Source organism: Onychomys torridus, chromosome 2 (genome assembly GCF_903995425.1).
Source record: "Onychomys torridus chromosome 2, mOncTor1.1, whole genome shotgun sequence".
Lineage (NCBI taxonomy): Eukaryota > Metazoa > Chordata > Mammalia > Rodentia > Cricetidae > Onychomys > Onychomys torridus.
Window position 1 is genome coordinate 54,418,348 of NC_050444.1, and position 24,012 is coordinate 54,442,359.

At 44.7% G+C, this 24,012-nt stretch overlaps 1 protein-coding gene and 1 pseudogene across 1 annotated transcript in view; both read left to right on the forward strand.

The window, feature by feature from the left end:
• Positions 1-24,012, forward strand: part of Bach2 (BTB domain and CNC homolog 2) — a 335,948-nt gene that overhangs the window by 299,096 nt on the left and 12,840 nt on the right. Inside the window, exon 5 of the mRNA XM_036179422.1 lies at positions 16,434-17,984. Coding sequence (XP_036035315.1) covers positions 16,434-17,984 — 1,551 coding nt within the window. The remainder of the gene's footprint in view (positions 1-16,433; positions 17,985-24,012) is intronic.
• On the forward strand, positions 20,232-20,734 carry LOC118578463 (annotated as a pseudogene).

Genomic DNA, 24,012 nt, shown 5'->3' on the forward strand with positions numbered 1-24,012 from the left:
AACATATAAATGCATGAAACTGAAGAACAATTTTGTAAATAAATTTTTAAGAGTTTTATTGAGCAAGAGAGAAATCAGAAGTTATCTCCAGTCTAGGAGACAGGCCTAGAATCTGAATCATGCAAATAACAAAAAAAAAAAAAAAAAAAAAAAAAAAAAAACTTAGTATGAAATTTACCCTCCTTCATACCCAACGAAGTACCACATCCAGTTGGCCAGACATCTTTAGATTTGAATACAACTGAATGCTGTGGAAAACATAAGGAAATTTACAATAACATGTTTTCACATTACATGGGATTTCTATTCTGCCTCATTTCAGAGATAAAGAAGTAGGGAGTGGGCTTGAAAGTTGAACTCTGCAGTCAGAAGACTCGGGTAAATCATGTGACTTTAGTAGTCATATGACTTCAGAAAGTCCCTGCTGGCCTTTGACTTTCTTGACTAAAAAATGGATGATTAAGTCAGGAAAATTGAAAACAGTGATAGTTGTTTGAAACTGAAGGCCTGGAAAAGAAGGAATTGGTTGCACAGGTGTTAAGAGAAATGAGAATAGAGAATGGAGAGAATGTTAATCCCTTTATTAGTGACTTCACAAAGCATCTACCAGTCCCACAGCCAGAGGAAATGAAAGGGACCCATGAGCGAAGATAGGAGACTCAAGAATAAACTGAGGAGGAGAAAACAGGTGCCTTAAGACAGTCCACCAGTGAGCTGAGGCTGAGTCACCTCCAGAACACACCACCAGGTGTGAAGGAGAGAACAGGGAACAAGGAACCCTGCTTCTCACACTCTTCTCTCCAACCTATGCTCTGGAGAATCCAGAAGTCATGAACCGGTAAAGAACAGTTCGTGAATTTCTAAGCACTCAGCCTTGGCACCATAGAGAGCTAAGTTACTTGTAGTCAGGGTCTAGGCCAGGTGTTTCCACATTCTTGGCTCCTTATTCAAAAATAAAATCAAGGTTCACACAGACTGTATACATAGCAAGGTAACTACCAAAGAGCAGATCAGATACAGTAGATGTCAAGAGTAACATCACGGGTAGAAGAGGCTGGAAAGATGGCTCAATGGTTAAGAGCACTGGCTGCTCTTCCAGAGACCTGAGCTATATTCCTAGCACCCACATGGCAGCTTATAACAGTCTTTAACCCTAGTTCCAGGGGACCTGATGCCCTCTTCTGGCCCTGGTGGGCACCATACACACATGAGATGTACAGACATACATGCAGGCAAAATACCTACATATATTTTTTTAAAGTAACAGTGGACCACATGAATGAAAGAGCATTCGTGAGCCCTGAGTTTCTCTGTTATGGGATCTACAGTAAGGAGGAGCTTGTTTGTGGAGGGGCTACCCATCACTCCCACATTTCCCCAGAGTACTCTTGAGTAAGAGCAGCAGGAAATACTAGAAGGACAGAGGGGAGAGAAACAGATAGAAAATACAGGATATCTTTGAGAGGGCCTGAATCCTAATCCATTGGGCCTTGACTGTCTCTGCCCTGGGGTATTTATAGGAACACCAAGGGGTGGAGCAAAGACCTCCCCCCAGCACAACCAAGTGCAGACCATCTCAAACACCTGTACTTAGGCCCGTGGTCCAATCATCTTCTCCATGTAGACCTGCTGGGTAAAGCCACTAGGAAACCTGAAAATGGGCTCCCACACTTGTTAATAAGGGATATGGTTTAGGTAATTCTCTGTTTTGATGGATAGATTCAATTCTATGACCTTTTGTCTGCTGCATCCCTTCCCATAATGCACAATTATGCATAGGCATAAGATGGTAAAAAGTGGGGAGGTCTCCCTAGAAATTTATGTAGAAGACCTTATTGCCCATGCATCCAAAACCAGTTCAGGCAAGAACAGCTCCCCCTACCCACATACATGGACATAACTGGACATGTAGTATACATTTCTAATCCCAACACTCAGGAGGTGGAGGCAAGAGGATCAGGTCATTCTTAGCTATGTAGCAACTTTGAGACCAGCCTGGGATATATGAGACCTTGTCTTAAAAATAAAATAGTTTAGGCCAGTCTTAGTGGCACACACCCTCCGTCCCAGCTATTCCAGAGACTAAGACAAAGAAAGGTATCTCTTGAGTCTAGGAATGTGAGGCCAACCCAGGGAGCCAGACTTAGCACTGGACCAGTAGCTAAGAGCTTACATCTAGATCTGAAAGTTGAAGGCAGAGAAAGACTGGGTCTCGCATGGGCTTTTGAGCCTTCAAAGCCTGCCCCCCATGACATACTTCTTCCAAAAAGGCCATACTTCCTAATCCTTCCCATAATAGTCCCTTCAACTAGACTGGACATTCAAACATAGGAGCCTATGGGGGCCACTCTCATTCAGACTACCACATTCTACTCCCCATCCCCCGTAGGCCGGTAGCTGTATCATGATGCAAATACATTTAATCCAACTCCATAAGTCCCCATTGTCTTTCACAGTCCCAACACTGTTTAAAAGTCCATTGTCTCTCCTGAGACTCAAGGCAGTATCTTAACTGTAATCCCCTGTTCAAAAAGCAGATCGCATACTTCCAACATGCACAGAATATACATTACTATTCCAAAAGGGAGGAAAATGGGGCCTAGTGAGGAAACACTGGACCACAGCAAGACCAAAACCCAGCAGGGTAAACTCCAAATTCTGTAACTTCATGTCTGATATCAAAAGGGTTAGATAGCTGTTAGTTTTGCTAACTGCAACACATTTCTCTCTCTTGGCCTGGTTCCATACCCTGCCAGCCGCTCTCCTTGGCAGGTATCTAACAGCCCTGGCATCTCCAGCATCTTGGAGTCTCCGGCACAATCCAGGCTTCACCTTTACAGTTTCATGCAATGGCCTCTCCAGGCCTCTAGGCAGGGACTCCCCTGCCATACACCTGGCCTCAGTTGCTTTCCTTAACTTCAAAGGAAGATTCCACAACCCCTTTACTCCTCTGTCCTTCATGACTCTAAATCCAGAACCAAGTGCTACCAAGTTCTGCTGCCTACTTGGGCTGGAATCTGGACCCCTCTGAATTCCATATGCATAAAACGTTTTTAATAGTTTCTTTTTAGGTGTAGGGAATCTTGGACCTTTTCCTTTCACAGGTTGTAGAATTAGCTGAGGGGGGTGGGGGTGTCTCACCACTCCCTTTATTCCACTTAACATCAGGTCTTTCTTTACATTTCTCTTTTCTTTGAGCACAAGACTCAGCTCCAACATTACACTCATTCTCTTGTGTTCTTTTTCTCCTCAGACTATACATTTTGTATTTTTGCCCTGTTTGCTCCTTTTCATTATAGATCTATATAAGAGTGATTACTAATAACTGTGTGACAGTCAATCATAGGTTATATTGAAATCTCCTCTGCCAACACCATTAATCCAAAACTCTTATATTTAGCCTCAAGTAGATTCTTATGACAAGGGCACAAGGCAGCCACATTCTTTGTCAGAATAGTCTCTAGCCCATACTAACACTGTTTTCCTCTAACACCTCTTGAGCTAGGCTTCCACTGCCCACATCGCTCTCAGCATTACTGTCTTCCAAGCTCCCACTAGGATGGCCCATTAAGCTCCACTTCTGACATTTAACTACTTTGCTAGTCCAAAATCCCGGAGTCTTACACGTTCTCCAAAACAACATGGTCAGGCCTGTCACAGCAATACCCTAATCCCTGTACCAACTTCTGTCTTAGTTATTCTTCTGTTTCTGTGAAAAGTCACCATGAGTAAGAGCAACTTATAAAAGAAAGCATTTTAAGACTTAGCTTACAGTTTCAGAGGGCAAGTCCATGACCATCGTGGCAGGGAGCATGGCAACAGGCAAGCATGCATGGTGCTATCGCAGTAGCTGAGAGCTTACATCCTGACCCACAAGGTAGAAGCAAAAAGCAAGAAGGGGAGAAGGAAGAGAGAAAAGCCTGGTGTGGGCTTTTGAAACCTAAGCCCCAACCCCAGTGACATACCTCCTCCAACAAGGCATACCTCATAATCCTTCCCAAAATAGTTCTGCCAATTAGGGGCCAAGCATTCAAATACCTGAGCCTATGGGAGCCATTTTCTTTCAAGCCACTACACTTCGTCTAAATTATACTAATATGATCAGAAGCTTTACTGAAATTATGAGGTCGACTACTTTAATAAATTCCTCTTAGTAGCAAGGTTAGTTAGTCAAACGCATGCAACCTCAGTGCTCTGTGCTTGTATAGCATAATGTGCTGAAGAGAAAAACGTGACAAATTAACTATAGAAAATGGAGATTAGAAGTGATAAATGACAGCAAATATTGGGGAGGCTGTGAAAGTGTAACTGGTGCAGTCACCATGGAGATCAACATGATGAACTTTCTTTAAAACCTGAAAAGGCTGGGCAGTGGCAGCACACACCTTTAATCCCAGTGCAAGGGAGGCAGAGGCAGCCTGGTCTACATAGAGAGTTCTTGGGCATACTCCTAAAAGGCACTGTGTCCTGTCACTTTATAGCCTACCATGTCCATGTTTATTGCTGCACTAGTCACAATAGCAATGAAGTGGAATCAGCCTAGATGTCCATCAACAGATGAGTGGATAAAGCTGGTGTGTGGGTGTGTGTGGATGTAGGAAGGTATATGTGGGTACATAGATGAAAAGTAGATAAGATCGTGAAACTAGGAAGGGGATCACAAGGGGGAGAAGAGTTCTTAAGAAAGTCGGGGAGGATAACAAGATGGTAATGGAACACGTGACACACAGAAAGGAAGGGCACAAGCCGGGGAGGCAGGGGGACGGGGAGCAGGAACAGAGGATCAGGAAAGAGCAAGGGGGCCGGAGCGAAGGCTCTGTAGTTGAAAGCACTGGCTGCTCTGCCGGAAGATCGGGGTCTGATTCCCAGCAACCAAATGGTAGCTCACGGCCATCTGTAACCCCCTCCCAATGGATCACATGCCTACTTCTGGCCTCCACAGGATTGCATGTATGTGGAGCACACACTTACATGCAGGAAAAACACCCATGTATGTAAAATAAATAAAGTAAAATATAAAAAAAGGAAAGACAGAGTGTGAAAGTATAACTAACCCCGTTACTTTTTTTGTCCTAATTTTTAATAAAACAAAAACGGATAGCATCCTTTACAGAAAAATCAGTATTAATGCATTGTCTCTTTTTGTTGTATGTTGCCAGGGGTGCTTATATGTAGTAAGCAAATGCTCTGTCACTAAGCTGTACCCCTGCCCCAAGTGCATGGTCTTAAAAGAGGGCGTTAGTCTGTTTTTAAATTAATGGAAAATAATTATGACTACATTAATGACTACATTACATTTGCCATGAGTTTCTAGAGAGTTAATATATACACTTCTTTTACACGTACTTTTTTTTCTATTTTATTGTTTAATTACAAGTGTGTGAACTTGTGTGAGTGCACATGCCAGCAGAGGCCAGAAGGGGGCGTGCAGTTCCTAGGAACTGGAATTTTGGATGGTTGAGAGCTGCCATGTGAGTGCTAGGATTCGAACTCTGGTCTTCCACAAGAGCAGCCAATGAGTGCTTGACCACTGAGCCATCGCTCCAGCCCCTACAAGTACATTTTTTTATTTGTCTGATCAAGTTAGTCTACGTTAAGTAAACTAAACACAAGTGAAGCACGTATGAGGGACAAAAAGTCAAGCCGGACAGCGGTGATGAACAGCTCAGGCCACAAAGATAGCGGCTGTGCCTCCTCATCTCCAGGATCAGACAGCGTTTGTCCTGAAGGATAAACCGTTGTGCTATGGAGATGGGGACTGGGTGGTCACTAGTGCTGCTTTATTTGACAAATGCTTTGCCAGGAAAATTCATCCTGCAGGAGTGGTCAGCAGCCTGCGTTTAAGAAGTCCAGAAGCCTAACTGCATTACCTTCGTCTTCCCAGCTCCTGTAGTGACAGAGTTCCCATGATGCACCTGAGGATACAGGTGTCTATGCTCTGCAAGGCTGTAGTTAAGAGACAGTGAGGAGTACATACCCCTCCTGGAGGGCCATCCCCACACCTCCTACTTCGTTTCATCAGACTGCAAATGAGCTCCCTGCCACAGCCATATGTTTATGCTTGGAACTCAGCAAGGGAGCCTCAATTATGTGCCTTAAGTAGAAAAGGATGTTCCTAGTTCCATAAAAAATTAACTCCCATTTAAAAAAATTTTTAAGTGTGTGTGTGTGTTGTGTGTGTGTGTGTTTTCCGTTTGTGTGCTGGTGCCTGTGGAGTTTCACTGGGCGGTGGTGGTGCACACCTTTAATCCCAGCACTCAGGAGGCAGAGGCAGGCAGATCTCTGTGAGTTTGAGGCCAGCCTGGTCTACAGAGTGAGATCCAGGATACCCAGGGCTACACAGAGAAACTTTGTCTCAAAACACATACACATACACATACACACACACACACACACACACACACACACACACACACAAAAAAAAAACAAAAAAACAAAAAAAAACCACCTAGAGTTTCAAGCATATCTGAGCTGCCTAATGTGTCTACCAGGCCTTTTCTTTTAGGCCATCAGCCAGCTCCCAAATCATGACACGGAGACTTACTATTAGTTATGAATGCTCGGCCTAGCTTAGGCTCATTTCTGGCTAGCTCTTAACCTGTTTCTCTTTATCCACCTTTTGCATCAGGCTTTTTCCTTTTCTTTCCTGCTGTGTATCTCACTTTCACTGCTTCTCATGGCTAGCTGCAGCTGCCCAGCTTCTGGCCCCAGGCGCCTCCTCCTCCTTCTCTCTTCCCCTTCTTCTCTCGTTCCTCTCCTGAGCCTAGATTTCTCCTCCTATTTATTCTCTCTGCCTGCCAGCCCTGCCTACCCTTTCTCTGCCTGGCTACTGGCTGTTCAGCTCTTTATTAAACCAATCAGGTGCCTTAGGCAGGCAAGGCAAAACAAATGTAACACATCTTTTCATAATTAAACAAATGCAGCATAAATAAATGTAACACACTTTTACACAGTTAAAGTAATATTCTGCAACGTAAACAAATGTAACACATCTGTCCATAGTTAAAATACTATTCTACAACAAATGTGGGTTCTGGGAACCAAACTTAGGTCCTCTACAAGAAGAGTGCTCTTAAGCACCGAGCCATATCTCCAGCCCTTCAACCCCTATTTTAAATATATAGTATTTTATTTGATAATTTCATGCTGTATACATTGTATTTTGATCATATCCACTCCCTATTTTTCCCCTCCAGCTTGCCCCACCACCTCTCCTAACTTCACATCCTTTTCTTTATTTGTTTTCACTAAGCTACTGAGTCCAGTGAGTGCTGCCCAGCCATAGATGCTCCACTGGAGCATGGGCAACATACTAATGGCTTGATCTCCAAAACAGTGACTCCCCTTTCCCCAGCAGCAGCCAGTTGCCAATGACTCCTCAGCTGGGGGTGGGACCTCCTGACCCCCTCCCCCATCCATGCTAGAATTGTTGACCAGCTTAATCTCCTGTAGGTCTTGTGTAACCCCAGCTGCTGTGAATTCATGAGTGCCGTGGGCATATCATAACCAGAAGGCAGCATTTTATAGGACTCCTCCCCGTCTTCTCTCTGCCCCCTCTTCCATGATGTTTGCTGAGCCTTGGGACAGGTAGGTGTAAATATCTCACTGAGGGCTGAGTACTTACTTACGCCTACTCTCGGCACATTGGCCAGTTGAGTCTTTACACTGACTGCCGCTCATTGCTAAAAGATGCTCCCCTGACCAAAGTTGAGAGCAGCACAAATATACGGTCTAAACATAAATATTGAGAAGGCAGTTTGATAATATGTCCACTTAGTAAAACAACAGTATAGGTTTCATCATTGCTGGGGAGGTGATAAGCACTCTGTGTGTGTGTGTGTGTGTGTGTGTGTGTGTGTGTGTGTGTGTGTGTGTGTGAGAGAGAGAGAGAGAGAGAGAGAGAGAGAGAGAGAGCGCTCTTGACCAGGTTTACAGTACCAGACTTAAAAAATATATCTCCTGTGGAGCACAGCACACATCAAATCCAATCAGAAAACGGTTGGTCATCCCCATACAAGTCATGGGACTCCCATTTTTGTAATATATGTTAAAGTATGTGTTTCTTATCATAAGCTCTAACCAGCAGCAATATGGGTTCCTTGGGCAGTAATGGGCTCCCCATCCCTCAAATTGCACATGTGTGCTCTGCTTGCTGAGTATTTATTAGCCCATCTTCCTTTTGTTAACTGCATGGAAATGGTAAGTCAGAACCCAAAGGAATTAAGGGTTCAGGGTCAGAGTTCCGATGTGTCATTGTCAATGTGTTACTGAAATCAGTGTGAGTTTGATGACCTGGTCTCACTCCTTTTAGAGCTAACACTGCAGGTTGGTGCCACCGCCTCATGTGTACCAATCATTGACTAGAGTCAGTAGTCAGTAGGACACACAAAGCAGGAAGTCATTAGTTCCTGCATCCTCCCCAGTCTCAGTCCCCTATGGAATGTTCTATCTGCTCCTGATGTGTGATCTAGTACCATCTGTACAGTGTGTGCTGTACATTCCAGGCCAGAGAGCAACACAGTTAAGAACGATGATAAAATGTTCTTCAGAGTCATCCATCCAGGATATGCTGTTCAAAGGCATGGCCGTTATTCCAGGTTCTAACATCGGACTTACCGTCTGTTTACTGTGCCTTTAGAACGTTCCTAAATGACCAGTGGGCTTTAGTCTAGATATGTCCATGCTCATCACAGCGATGGGACTGGGCTCATTAACAGCAGTGGAATGGAACTAGTTTTCTATTTCTAACCACTTCATTCCACTTTATGATCATTACTTTTTTAAATACCATTTTATGCGTCATTGGTGTTGGGAATGAGTCTCTGCCTCCCTCCCTTCTTATTTTTTTCCCATTATCAGAGACTTACTCCTTAAGAACAAAGAGTAAATAACAGTACAGGTGTGATCACAGATTTATGAATGTGCAGCTTCACATTGTTACTTAGATATTTGCCATCTGATACAATGAGTGGATTTAAGTGGTTCCTCAAAATGGACAGATTGTGGAAGCATCTTTGAAGACACGGAGGCTGATCTAGTGTGTAGACAACCTTTGCTGGTTTTAGCACTGTCCAGATTGTGATGGACACATTTCGGCCTATTACCATTGCCTGGGATTCCTCTCCAGTGGCAGTTGTAAATGTGCACATTGTATGAATGCAGCCTTGACCCACAATCGTAAATAAACAAGGGCTTGATTGTATCCTGGTGTCCCAGTGAGTGTGTTCAAGGGACCTGCAGGCCACAGGTATTTGTCTGGATTTCTCAGCGCACAGCTTCTCGAATATTCTTATGGTGACACTTTCATAGTTAACTTGCTTATGCTCTTACTTAGGAATTAACTTTTCATTCTTTGTATCTCTTCTACATATGTCTCTGGATATTGCATTTATTTCCTTTGGAAATATACCCAGCAGTGGGGTTCCATTTTTAATTTTTTTAAGGAACTCCTTTTTTAATGGCTCCTCTTTTCCACACAGCCTCACCAACATATACTAAGTTTACCCTTCTGATAACAGCATTCTAAGGCACTTCCCAACATGGGTTCAAATCACAGTTCCCTGATTATGAGTGATGCTGGACACTTTTCATAAATTCATGAACTGTTTGTGTGTCTTCCTTTTTAAAAATGTCTATTTGATGAGGTTTTAATTTTAATCCTTTTTTAATTGAAATTTTTCTTCCTATTGAGTTTTTATAAGTTTTTTGAGGCAGGGTCTCACTGTGTAGCCCTGGCTAGCATGGAACTCATTATGTAGACCAAGCTGGCCTCAAACTCACAAAGATCTGCCTGCCTCTGCCTCTTGAGTGCTGAGATTAAACAGTGCACCACCATAGCTGGCCTCTTTTTTTTTTTTTTCTTTTACAGTTGGCCCATAGTAAATGTAGAGTTTGTAAATATCTTCTCATACCTTGTGGGTTCTCTTTGTATTCTGTCATTTCCTTTGCTATGTAGAAACTTTTTTTAAATTTGGATATAATCCCATTTGTCTGCTTTTGCTTTTGTTTCTTCATACCCCAAAAATGAGGCAATATATCTACGTTCATATCCAAAAAACATCATAGTCCAGACCAGTATAATGGAATTCCATGCATGTTTCCATGCTTTCTTCTAGGAGTTTTGTAGTTTGAGATCCTACATTTAAGTTTTTCATATACTTTGAGTGGATATTTGTATCTGGTGAGAGACAAGAATCTGTTTTCATTCAGTATAGTCGTACAGTTTTCCCAGCAACATTTACAGACATGATTGTTCTTTCCCTGTCGTGTGTGTTCTTAGCCCTTTTGCCAAATCAGCAAATGTATGGTTTGTTTCTGGGCTCTCCATTCTCCTGCTCTGGTCCTGTGTAGTGCTATGACAATACATCTTGGGTTACTAAAATTATGTTATATTTGAAAAGGGGGTAGTACAATGCTTCTTGCTTTATTATTTTTCTTGTAGATTTCTTTAGTTTTTCAGGATCTTTTGTAATTCCATACTGTTACTATAAAGCAATGACTCCTCCTCCTCCTCCCAAAGTCTTAATGACCAACTGAAACATGATTCCCCCAAAGTTCACTCTAGAAAACCAATGAGTTGATGGCGTCCTTACAGAGTATAAGTGAGAAGTACTTACATGGGTGTAGGCTCTCCTTCTCTGACTAGCTGTACCTGAAAAGCCTTAACCCAGTAGTGATGGTGGGCTTCCCATAGCCCCGTCTACTCTTTCTTGACTTATATGTTGTATATACTCTAGTTCCTCCCAAAGCCACATGGAGAGTTGCCAGTAGGAGGAAGTAGTTAGATGTAGCTGGATACTCAAGCAAGTATCACCTTGCTATGCTAGGGTATAAACCACCAACAAGCTCAACTGAGATGAACTTTTGCAAGGGAACACAGCTGAATGCTCCAAGATGGCCATTGCTTTGCATGGAGGACAGTCACTCACAACACATTCCAAAAGAAAAATAATAATTAAAAGACAGAGCCAGATTTGAAAAAGCCATCTGCTACTATAGAAACTCCCTAAAATATTTAAGTATGCATATATTAAAATTTCAAATGGAGTTACCCTATGTTCTAGTTAGGTTTTTATTGCTGAGATTTAAAAAAAAAAAAAAAAAATGACCAAAAGCAGCTTAGGGAGGAAACTGTTTATTTTACCTTATGGCTTACATCAGTCCATCATGAAGGGGAATCAGGACAGGAATTAAAGCAGAGCCCATGGGGAAATGCTTGTTTATCTTGCTTTCTTATACCACCAGGTTCCACCTTCCCAGGGGTGGTACCACCCACAGCAGGCTGAGCCTTCTCTCATCAGTCACAAAAATTCTTCACAGACCTGCCTACAGGCTAAACTGATGGAAGCATTTCTTTAATTGATGATCCCTTTTCCTAGATAACTCTAACTTATGTCAAGGACAAAGCAGAACACCCAATAACAGGAGAACAATATTCCAGCTAGATGCCACATGCTAGCAAATACAAACCCTAGGAATGGGTTATTATATTTTGAGTTTTTAACCAATGAGTTCCCATAGACCACCACCCCCAAAAAATATTAATGGCTATTGTCATTGTTCTTGATTACCACCCTGAACTTGATGGTAGGACTCTACTGCTAATGACACCTTACCTGAGTCATAAACATGGAAGTTTGGTCACTACTGGCTAGCTTTCAAAATGCTGGAAGGTGCTGTGTATACTACTAGAAAAGAAAAGTCATTGTCTGCCCCAGCCACCGGGGTTTCAACAGGGGCAACCCACCTGTGGGAGCGAATGAAAGGGAAGGGCAACATGAAAGACGGACACCAAGACAGAATTCTGATCAAGCTGCCAATCTTTATTTTTCTCTGCATGGCTTATATAGCATAAGAGGGGAAGGGGCGGGAAGGAGGGAAGGGGAAGGGACATGGAAAGCGTGTAGAACGTGGGAGACGTGCAGGTCGTGCAACTGCAAGAAGTCTGCTAAGGTCACTGGTCAGGAGCCATTTGTTCTGTTGCTAGGCTACCTGACCATGGAATGCTCTTTACATTCGGTTGCCATGGCACCTGGCTGTGGGATGTTCTTATATTTGGGAGCCTCCGGTTAGTAAACAGGTGTTACTGCTCTGGGGAAGGGCAGTGGGCTTATGACTTGTTCTCTGGCTTAGCTAGTACTTTCCATGGTTCATGTTTGGTTCCTGAAATCTTGGTCCCTAACAATTGTCATTCTCACCTAACTGTGAACCCTGAAAGCTACAATAATGACCTGCCTGGTAAGATATGCCCACTGGTACAATAGTGGTAAAATGTTATGGGAGTAACTAACCATTTTCTGATTGTATTTAAGCCCCACTTCATGAGATGGAACACATACTTGTACTGTTAATGGTAGATAGATCATAGGCCCTAGTAATATTAGTCTATTAAGTGGATACAGTATTAAAATGACCACTAATAACCTACTGATATACCCATGATTGGTGCATCTCTCAACTCTCATCAGAGAAGCTTTTTCTTGCAATTGATGGTGACTAACAACAGAGACTCACAACTGGTCAACATGCAAAAAAATATGAGACTTGAGAGTTCTGAGCCCTAAATGGGACTTCTGTATCATGTGCCTCCCTCCAAGGCTTAAGGATCTTCATGGAAGAAAGGGTGGAAAGCTTATAAGAGCCCCAGGCAGTGAATGACTTCAGGGAAACTGTTTTCCAGACACAAGAGGGCAGCTGCTCATGAACTCACAGCAGTGATAACAGACAGCATGAACAAGACCTGTGCGAGCCCAAGCACAGAAGCGGGAGGTGGCGGTGAAGTCCTGCCCCTAACTGAGGAGCTATCAGCATTTGATGAGTGCTCAAAGAAGGAGAATCAGATTTCTTTAATGGTGTGCTCACTAGCAGGTCAGCCATACTTCACAGTAGGCCTCACACTCAAGGCAACAAAAATTGGACTTCATGGGGTTTGGAGGGGAGTTGTCTTGTTTAGTTTTCTTTCAAGAGTCTGGTAAAGAACCATAGATTAGGTGGGTAGGAAAGTAGTAGGGGTGGATCTAGAACAGAGGTTCTCAACCTCTTTGAGGAATGCATATCAGATATCCTATATATCAGACATTTACAATACAATTAATAACTAACAAAATTACAGTTATGAAGTAGCAATGAAGTAATGTTATGGTTGGGGTCACCACAACATGAGGAACTGTATTAAAAGGGTTGCAGCATTAGGAAGTTTGAGAACCACTGATCTGGGAGGAGTTGGAGAAGGAGGTGAATATGATCAAAATATATTGTATGAAAATTCTCAAAGAACTAATGAAAATATTACTTTTTTAAAAAGAGGCAGAACCAAACCAAATGTGGTGATATACCCATATAATTGTAGAACTTAGAAGCAGAAGCAGGAGAATTAAGAGTTTAAAGACAGCCTGGGGTATATAGTGAGACTGCCCATCCCAGAGAGAGAGAGAGACAGAGAGAGACAGACAGAGAGAGAGAGAGAGAGAGAGAGAAAGAGATTGAATATGAGTATGTTGCCCAGGCTGACATTCAATTTCAAACAACCCTCATATCTCAGCTTTTCAAGTAGTTAGAACTATAGGCACATGCTACCAAAATTCTATGGTTTTTTTTTCTTCTATAATTATCATTCATATTTCAGTATGGGTTGCATTAGATTATAGATTTGCTTGGGTAATATGAATGTTTTAACAATATTAATTCTCCTAGACCACTTATACATAGTATCCTTCTGTTTGTCTATATGTCTCCAAATTCATTAATCAATGTTTTATAGTTTTCACTGTAGAGATCTTTGTGGAGTCCCACAAAGGTTTCCTAGTGAGATCTGAGCTTGCTTTACACAGCAGGACTGCATTAGAGAATTGCTTGACCACGTGCATAGGTTACCAGGTGATTGGAAAGAGTCTGCACTTGGCCGTACTAGGGGGAGGTCTTTTGCTCCACCCCTTGGCATTCCTATAAATAGCCCTTTGCAAGAGACAGAAGGGGCTGGTGGATAATGATCCAGGCCCTCCCAAGGCTATCCTGTGTTTCTGTTTCTCTCCCTTCTATCCCTCTATCTAAATATCTCTTATCCCTCACTCCTCAAGAGTACCCTGTCACAAAATGTGGAAGCCAGTCTCCCAGCTGGGCTCCCACACATCTTTTACCTCATTGGTTAGATTTATTCCTAAGTGGTTTTTGTAGCTATGTAAATGGGATTTCTGATGAAGACAATTCACCGCTAGAATATAGAAATGCTGCTGGCTTTTGTATGTTGATTTTTGTGTCTAAAAACTTTACTTTTAGTTCATGATCTTAAATGGTGGAATCTTCAGGGTTACCTACTTTTAAAAATCATGTCATCTGGGGTTGGGGATTTAGCTCAGTGGTAGAACACTTGCCTAGCAAGCACAAGGCCCTGAGTTCTATCCTCAGCTCTGAAAAAGAAAAAAAAATTCATGTCATCTGAAAACAATAACAATTTAACGTCTCCCTTTCTTGCTCTTTATTTGATTCCTCCATACATATAGGATTTCCTCTATACATGTCTTATTTCAAATCAGCATGTTACTGACGGCTTTGAACTTATTTTCTGGCAGATTATTTTCGTTTGGATTTTTGTTAAGTACTTCAACAATATCAACAATTAAAATCCTACCCAGTGTGTGTCTGAGTATTCTTCCTAACCTGAAAGCCTGTGATGACACAAGACTGGGTCCTGGAGAATCCAGGACATTTCCTCTCTGGCAACAAGGGTTGAGAGAACAAAATGTGTTGAGTCTTGTGCATTGGAGACAGGTCGGCAAATGAGCTTGGGCTGCTGCAGGAAATCTTAAGACTGCAGAAGTCAGCCGATCAGCTTACCACTCCATCTCCCTCCGTATTCCCTCCCCCTAGGAAACTGGTGATCGCTGCCCCTGTAGCTTCAGCAAGCACCCCAACTGCTGCTCTTGTCTGATGTGTTCACATGCTCTGTAGCTCTGCCTTCCTTTCCCCTGGATCAGCAGCTGTGTTAATAAGGATCTAAAGGATAATGAATATTATATACAGGGTAAGAAAGCTTACCCTGAACCCCTGGGTTTAGATGTTTCTATCTTTAAAAACAAAAAACAAAAAACAGTTAACCACAGGCAACATACTTTTAATTGTTTTAATTGTCTGTGTCACTGTGTGTGTGCATATACATACATCTGTGGAGGCTGTGCATAAGTACCACATTTTCGATCTGTAAAATACACTAGAAGCAAATGCACTAAGCTTAGCCACAGAAGGTTTTAGGCAGCTACATAGCAAAGCTGCTGCCAGTCATTAGGGAAGGGATAGCCCATGTCCTTTGCTACTTGGAGGCTACAACCATTGAAATGACAGCCAGATTGTGTAGATCTATACACCCTAACTCTTTTGAATCAGGAGTTAATTTCTTCTTGATAATTGTCATCCTCTTTGGTGTTATTGTAAGGTCAGGTATGACACAATGATTGAAAACCCCAAGTAAGGGGGCTGGAGAGAAGGCTTAGAGGTTAAGAGCAATGGCTGCTCTTCCAGAGGTCCTGAGTTTAATTCCCAGCAACCATTAGGTCACTCACGACCATCTATAATGAGATATGAGACTTGGTTCCCTCTTCTGGCGTGCAGATAGAACATTGTATACATAATAAATAAATGAACCCTTTAAAAAAAGCAAGGAAGGAAGGAAGGAAGGAAGGAAGGAAGGAAGGAAGGAAGGAAGGAAGGAAGGAAGGAAGGAAGGAAGGAAAATCCCAAGTAGGGCTGGGCACAGTGGTGCACATCTTTAATTCCAGCACTTGGGAGGTAGAGGCAGGCAGATCTCTGAATTGGAGGATAGTCTGGTCTACATGGTGAGTTCCTGGACAGCCAGACATACATAGTGAGACCTTGTCTCAAGGAAAAAAAAAAAAGAGGAGGAAGAGGAAGAAGATTCCAAGTAGAAGCTGTGAAGAATGAGCAAAACAGAGACTCTCAATGTTTCTTTTAACATTGTAAGGAAACACTGTTTTTAAAACTCCACAGCCAGCCTGCCATTTTGTGGTTGACAAGAAAATGATAATACTTGCTTTGGCCACAAGAAGGGTCACAGCAGCAGCCCCTCTTGGGTAGAGTAGCTCTCTGACTGGGACAGAAATTAATAGGCTTCCCATTGTTGTGTGCATTTTTGCCAGGATATTTCATTAGTGTAAACAATGACCCCTTTGTCATCTTGCTTCACCACTTGCCCATGGTGATTCTCAGTTCTGCTGGTGCCGTGGAGTGCAGAGGTAGCAGGCACGAGACGGTCACTAATTATTGGATACAGAAGCATTGCTGACCCAGGACGAGATTAACTGCTCCTTTGCAGTTTTTATTCTAGGGCATTAGCCCTGTCTGGTTATCTTGCTTTGGTTGAGAAATTCAGGACAATAGCAGTGCTGATGGTAATGTTGGCAACTTCCCTGTTTGTTTTGCAGGTCACGGCCAGGGGCTTTGGGCCACTGCTACAGTTTGCCTACACTGCCAAGCTGTTACTCAGCAGAGAGAACATCCGAGAGGTCATCCGCTGTGCCGAGTTCCTGCGCATGCACAATCTGGAGGACTCCTGCTTCAGCTTCCTGCAGACGCAGCTCCTGAACAGCGAGGATGGCCTGTTTGTGTGCCGAAAGGACAGTGCGTGCCAGCGCCCCCAAGAGGACCATGGGAACTCTGCGGGAGAAGAGGAGGAGGAAGAGACGATGGACTCAGAGACAGCTAAGATGGCTTGCCCCACAGACCCCATCAGTTTTGAGGCCACTGCCGTCCCAGTAGCAGAGAAAGAAGAAGCCTTGCTACCTGAGTCTGAGGTACCCACAGACACCAAGGAAAACTCAGTACCTAGATACAAGAAGTACCAGCTTGCATGTACCAAGAATGTCTATAGCGCGCCCTCACACAGTACCTCAGGGTTTGCAAGCACATTCAGTGAAGACAGCCCTGGCAATAGCCTCAAACCGGGGCTCTCCAGGGGACAGATTAAAAGTGAGCCACCCAGTGAAGAGGCCGAGGAGGAGACCGTCACGCTCTGCCTGTCGGGAGATGAAACTGACATCAAAGACAGACCCGGGGATGTTGAGATGGACCGAAAACAGCCCAGCCCTACCCCTACCCCCAGTACCCCTACTGGAGCCACCTGCCTGGACAGATCCAGGAGTGTGTCCTCGCCTTCCTGTCTACGGTCTCTATTCAGTATAGCAAAAGGTGCGGAGTCGTCTGGCCTGCCCAGTACATCTCAACAGCACTTTGTCAGGAGTTCAGCATGCCCTTTTAACAAGGGGATCTCTCAGGGTGACCTTAAAACTGACTACACCCCTTTCACAGGGAATTATGGACAGCCCCACATGGGCCAGAAGGATGTGTCCAACTTCACAATGGGGTCGCCACTCAGGGGGCCTGGGCCGGAGGCCCTCTGTAAACAGGAGGGAGAGCTGGACCGGAGGAGTGTCATCTTCTCCTCAAGCATGTGTGACCAAGTGAGCACTTCAGTGCACTCGTATTCTGGGGTGAGCAATTTGGACAAAGACCTCTCTGAGCCGGTGCCAAAAAGCCTATGGGTGGGAGCTGGCCAGTCCCTCCCCAGCTCACAGGCCTACTCCCACAGTGGACTGATGGCCGACCACTTGCCAGGCAGGATACGGCCCAACACCAGCTGCCCGGTGCCAATCAAAGTCTGTCCTCGCTCACCTCCACTAGAGACCAGAACCAGGACCTCCAGCTCCTGCTCCTCCTATTCCTACGCAGAGGATGGGAGCGGGGGCTCCCCGTGCAGCCTCCCTCTCTGTGAGTTCTCCTCCTCACCCTGTTCCCAGGGAGCCAGATTCCTTGCCACGGAACATCAGGAGCCAGGCCTGATGGGAGATGGAATGTACAACCAAGTCCGACCCCAAATTAAATGTGAGCAGTCTTATGGAACCAATTCCAGTGACGAGTCTGGATCGTTCTCGGAAGCAGACAGTGAGTCGTGTCCTGTGCAGGACAGGGGCCAGGAGGTAGGGAATCCACATAAGTTCAAGCGTATGATCTCAGTCCTTAACCTGAATTTTCCCTCTCCCCAAACATCATTCTCAAATTGTTCTTACGTGTTGTCTTAGTGAGGATTGCTATTGCTGTGACGAAACACCATGACCAAAACTCAGGTTGAGGAGGAAAGGGTTTATTTGGCTTACACTCGCATATCGCTGTTCATGATCAAAGGAAGTCAGGACAGGAACTCAAGCAGGGCAGGATCCTGGAGGCAGGAGCTGATGCAGAGGCCATGGAGGAGCGCTGCTTCCTGGCTTGCTCAGCCTGCTTTCTTATAGAACCCAGGACCACCAGCCCAGGGATGGCCCCGCCCACCATGGGCTGGGCCCTCCCCCAACAATAAGTAATGAAGAAAATGCCATACAGCCGGATCTTAGGGAGACATGTTCTCAATTGAGATTCCCTCCTGCCAGGCGACTTCAGTTTGTGTGTCAAGTTGGCATAAGGCCAGCCAGCACCTGCGTCAAGTTTAAAGGTGACAGTTAGTGGTCTGGCACCAGTAAGTGGACCGTCTCTGGCTTCGTTCCTTGGAGGCAGAGTGCTGCAAGGTGATCCAAAATCAGCCCCGTGAGTCTTTGGAATCCCTCTATACCTAGCCTGGGTCCCAGTGTGAGTAGAGGCGAGCCGAATGCAGTGCGCGTAAGTGTGCTCAGGTACTTTCAGTCTCCTTCCTGTCCCCTCCGCTGCCGTCACTCCCCTGTCTGCTGCCTGCTTTGGAGGAATGCACTCATGCTTGCTCTTCACCCATTCAACCTGAAGGAAAACACAGACGCTCTTTCAAATCGATCCATTGGAACTGAGTAGATCCTCAGCAAGAGGGGCTTCTCCTGCGCCTTCTAAGTATGTCTTGTCCACAAGAAGATACAGGGTGACCCTGTCTCTATCACAGTGCAGATGATAGAATGCTTACTATCCATCCTTGACATGGGTCCCTGCAGAAGTGCCCCAGTCAGCACACACAAAGCTGTGCTTCCTAAGCTCCTGCATTGAGAAGTCATTCATTTAGTGGATAGTGTTTTTGTCCAGCCTTTTGTACAGCATTGTGCTGGGTAGATAGACAGCGTATGAAGGCTTCCTCTGTGGGTCACTGTTTCTGGGAGCGGGAGTGGGGATGGCACTGGCTACGTCATAAGCAAGACTCACATGACTAGGCGAAGGAAGAAAGGAGTCCCAGAGGTCTCGAGCTCCCTAGTCATTTCAGTGTTTCCTAGACAAACCTAAGCATGTCGAGGTCATGACCTGGCATCTTTGGCATTGACAAAGAACCAGCCAAAGATTGCCAGCCACTGTGTCTCACACCTGTCTCAGGAGCAGAAGTGAGCAAAGCTGGTGACGACAGGTCTTGCCCCCCACCCCACCCCACCCCACCCCGGTCTGAAAAGCTCAGAGAGAAAGAAATGTGGGGTGGGGATGGGGCTCCATGGCAGGGCGCTTGCCCTGGATTCCATCCCTAAAAAAAGAATGAAAGGAGGGAGCTGCCCGTGAGGCCAGTGTGCTCAGTACTTCTCTGCTCTTCGGCCGCGTCTCTTCCTCAGCAAAGATGAACTCTGCCAGACGGCAGAAATGCCGCCGTGAGAGGGGAGGTGAGGTAGCTGCGGAGGCGTGTGTGGTTTATTCAGCATCCACAAGGCTGGTGGACACAAAGCACATGAGCGTTACCTTTCAGGCATGTTTTGAAGATGGACTCCAGAGCTGCCTAGAGCGAGCTGCAGACACACCCTGGGTTCACTTCCTCTTCTTCGCTAGCCTGCCTGGTCCCTGCTTTCCTGTTAGTGTCTGTTAGCAGAGAAAGACAGAAAACCACCAAAAAGGGGCTAGTTTAAGAAATGGAAATTGTGAAGGGAATCTGAATGGGCGGCATTCCTGTTGGTGTCTTAGCCCCTTCAGTTTGGGATGGGGTCACCACCGATGCCCATGACAACGACATCCAGCCCTGCTCCTAACCTTGAGAGGAGTGAGGCTTCCTAAAGCCAAGGGTAGGTTGTGTTCTCTCCTCTTGTATTCTTCCCTCTGGCAGCTTTTGGGAGGTTTTCTGTTTGTCCCTGGACTGTTCTTAAGGGCACCCCTGCAGAAGGCTGGTCCTTGAGTCAGCTCCATCCCACACTTGATCTTACCAAGGACTGGTAGAGTAAGAACACATGGCTGCTTTGTTGTCTCTTAAAAAGTTAGGAACTAGTTTCCTACCTCGTTCTCTTTCTGCTGCCAGACCTCCGCCATCATGGGTCGCATGCACGCTCCCAGGAAGGGCCTGTCCCAGTCGGCGCTGCCCTACTGCCGTAGCGTCCCCACGTGGCTGAAGCTGACATCTGATGATGTGAAGGAAATAATTTACAAACTGGCCAAGAAAGGCCTGACTCCCTCCCAAATAGATGTCTCCTGAGGGACTCGCATGGTGTGGCACAGGTCCGTTTTGTGACTGGTAACAAAATCCTGAGAATCCTTAAGTCGAAAGGCCTTGCCCCTGACCTCCCTGAGGATCTGTACCATTTGATAAAGAAAGCGGTGGCTGTCCGAAAACATCTTGAGCAGAACAGAAAGGATAAGGATGCTAAATTCCTCCTGATTCTGATAGAGAGCAGAATTCACCGGCTGGCGCGTTACTATAAGACTAAGCGGGTTCTCCCACCCAATTGGAAATATGAGTCATCCACAGCCTCTGCTCTAGTGGCATAAATTCTCTCAAGTATACACAGCAATAAAATCACTTTGAATAAAAAAAAAAAAGTTAGGAGCTGTCAGTTTCACATACTCAGTGTCTGCGGGGTGGTGGTGGCTTATACCTTTAATCCCAGCATTCAGAATGCAAAGGCTGGTGGACCTCTGTGAGTTCAAGGCCAGCCTGAACCACAAAATGAGTTCCAGGGCAGCCCAGGCTACACACAGAAACCCTGTCTCAGAGAAGAAAAAAAAGATCAAATACCCAGTGCCATCGTAAGAGCACATTTTTTCTTCTGGGCCATGTCAGTCTCCACCTCAGGACTGGAAACCATGACACCGTTGGGGTAGTCATTCAACCCATGAAACTGGACTAGTCCACAGGCAGGACTAGTCTCCCCTTAAAATACCCCTGGATTTAATTTGTATTTTTACTTTTCAAAACAAACCTGTTAAACATTCATAAGCAGTAAAAGGCACATTTGCCAAAACTCCCTGCTTTTCATGAGTCACACTCCAACCCTCTTGGTAGCTTGTGTTGGGCAGGAGGATGCTAGCAAAGCTGAGGTTCTTCCCCAGTGGAGGGAGTAATTTTCCCAGAACCACCCAGGCCCTCAGCATGACGGCCCCTCTGGGAATTAAGTGACTTGCTTCAGGGGTTACATGGCCTAGGTAGAAGTTCTGCCCCAAAACTATACTGAATTCCCATGAGTTTTAACTTCTTTTCTTGAACTGATCCATTAAAAAAGCACAGCATCTATCTTGAATTCTGCCCAGACTGCTCTTAGGTAGGGTTAGGTGTTTTCTTCCAAGTAAACCACAAGATACACCCAAGTCTGGAATAAAACCCAGGGCTCCTCTCCCTGCCAGTCACCAGTGTAGCTCCATCCACAGCTTGTCTCCATCTTCTGAGCCAAAATGTGGGCCCAAGAGAAAAACATCAGTGCATCTTACTTTGTAAAATTTATCACCATGTTAAATAACTCTCCTCGTTTATAAAGCACAGACTTCTCTTTGCTCTTCCTTAGCTTTGAAAAGGCTCCAATTATTGGGTTGGAGAGTTGGTTCAGCAGTTACAAGTACTGGCTGCTGTTTCAAAGAGCCTAGGTTCAATTCCCAGTGCCCACACACATGGCAGCTCACAGCCTTCTGTAACTCTGGCCTCTGTGGGTACTGCACATACATGGTGCACAGACGTGCATACAGGCAAAACACCTATACACATAAAACAAATAACAAAATTTTAAATAAAGTATAATTTCCATACCATAAAATTTACCCTATTAGAATGAAAATTTCAGTGTTTTTAATATCTTCACAGTGTTACGCAGCCATCTCCAGTTTGTGACTCTAGCATGTTTCCTTCCCCCCAGGAGCAGGTTCTCCTCATGGCCTCATCCCTCCCCCGCAGACAACCACTAATCTGCCTCTGTCCTGTATAAATGGTATTTGGCTTTTTTCACTTAGAATAGCATTCTCAAAGTTGATCTCTTCTGTGGATACATCCACCTGGTGTGTTTTGATGTATCGGAGCTCCACCCTTGTGATTGCTGACCTATCTTGTTAAGCCATACCTCATTTTATTGATCCATCATTGTTTGAGGGAGTTTTGGTTCGTTCCACTTCCTGGATATTTTGAAGAATGGTGCTGTGAGCATTTGCATGCAAGGCCTCTGTAAATGGGCTTCCAGTTCACTCATTACATAGCTCTGAGTAGAGTGGTTGACTCATGTGGTGACTCTACATGTGGCCTTTTGAGGAACTGCCCAGCCATTTCCCAAGGCAGCTGTACCATTTTTGCATTCCCCCATCTGGCTAGGAGGGATCCAGTTTCTTCTCGCTGACAGCCCTTACTCTTCTCTGTGTGTCCATCTAATGGATGTGACATGGCACCTCCTTATGTTTACAAGCTTGTTTTTAGATTTGAAAACTGTCTAGAAGTCACAGTCCTCTTCCAAGTGGTGCATGCGCTGGTCAGTTCCCAAAGCATTTCTAATTGATTGTGAGTTTAGTGAATCAACCACTGGGTATGCGGTTGATTTCCATATCCAAAGGTACTGGTTAGTTGGACTTGCATTATTGACATGCTTCATTTGGAGAGGAATAAAAGCATATGATAGTGTCCAGGTATAGTGGCATTCGCCTTGTAATTCCAGCATTTAGGAGGTGGAGGCAGAGGGTCACAAGTTCAAGGCCAGCCTGCACTACAAGGCCCTGAGTTAAACAAAACAAAATGGAAAAGTGTGCGTGTGTGTGTGTGTGTGTGTGTGTGTGTGTGTGTGTGTGTGTGCGTGTGGTGAGGAGGGGGGAGCAACCAATGAAATAGTACAGAAAAGCCATGTCTAATTCTTCTCACCAAAGTGCTGACTTGGATATTCTGTTTGTTTGTTTTTCCTTTTTTTCTCTCTTTGATACTTTTAAAACCATTATTCTATTGTTCTTTGACATTGTCATACACATGTATAATATACTTCAGTTTCTTTCTCTTTCTTTTTCTTTTCCTTTTTTAATGTTTGTTTGTTTGTTTGTGACAGAGTCTCTCTACATAGCTCTGGCTGTCCTAGAACTCAATCTATAGACCTGGCTGGCCTCTCACTGAGACCTGCCTCTGCCTCCCAAGTGCTGGGATCAAAGATGTATAGTGCCATACCCAGCATATTTTGGTCATTTTCAATGCCGATTATTCTCTCTCATCCCTTCTCCCTCCCACTGAACCCCTTCTTCTCCCCAGTAGACTTGATGGCTTTCTGTGTAAGACTTTCGCGATCTTTCCTGTGGTTCGGTGAATCAAGCACATTTTTTTGCAAGTGTCTAATTGGTCTGCTTAATGAAAACAAGACCTTAAATGGCATCACAGAAGTCAGCTGTGTTCATAATTAAAACTCTTTTCATGTTGTCTAGAACACCCTCAGTGTTTGGGATTCCTAATGTTATATGCCTGGAAGAGGAAACCATGTGACAAGGAAGGATGGCTCTTTCCTCGCCCACAAGGCAATTCTTGGCTATTAGCTAATTTTACTCTTCATACCAATTCCAGCAGCTGAGTGAGGCAAGTATTATCTCTGACTCAGAGAACCTCAAGTCCAGGACAGAGAGAATAAGTTACCTGGGACCACATAGCTAATTAATTGTAGTCTTATGGGTGGCTCCCTGGTGTCCTGGGAATACCAAGTAGAAGGTAGATGGTACAGGAAGAACATCTCTTGGTCTTGGAGAGCCCGTATATTGCCATGGCCTCTAAGGTGCCCACTCAGTCTGGTGCTGTGTGCTTATGGCTTCAACTCATATGTGGTAAGAACCAAATGGCAGGAGGAAAGATTTCACAGCCCTTTCTGCTCC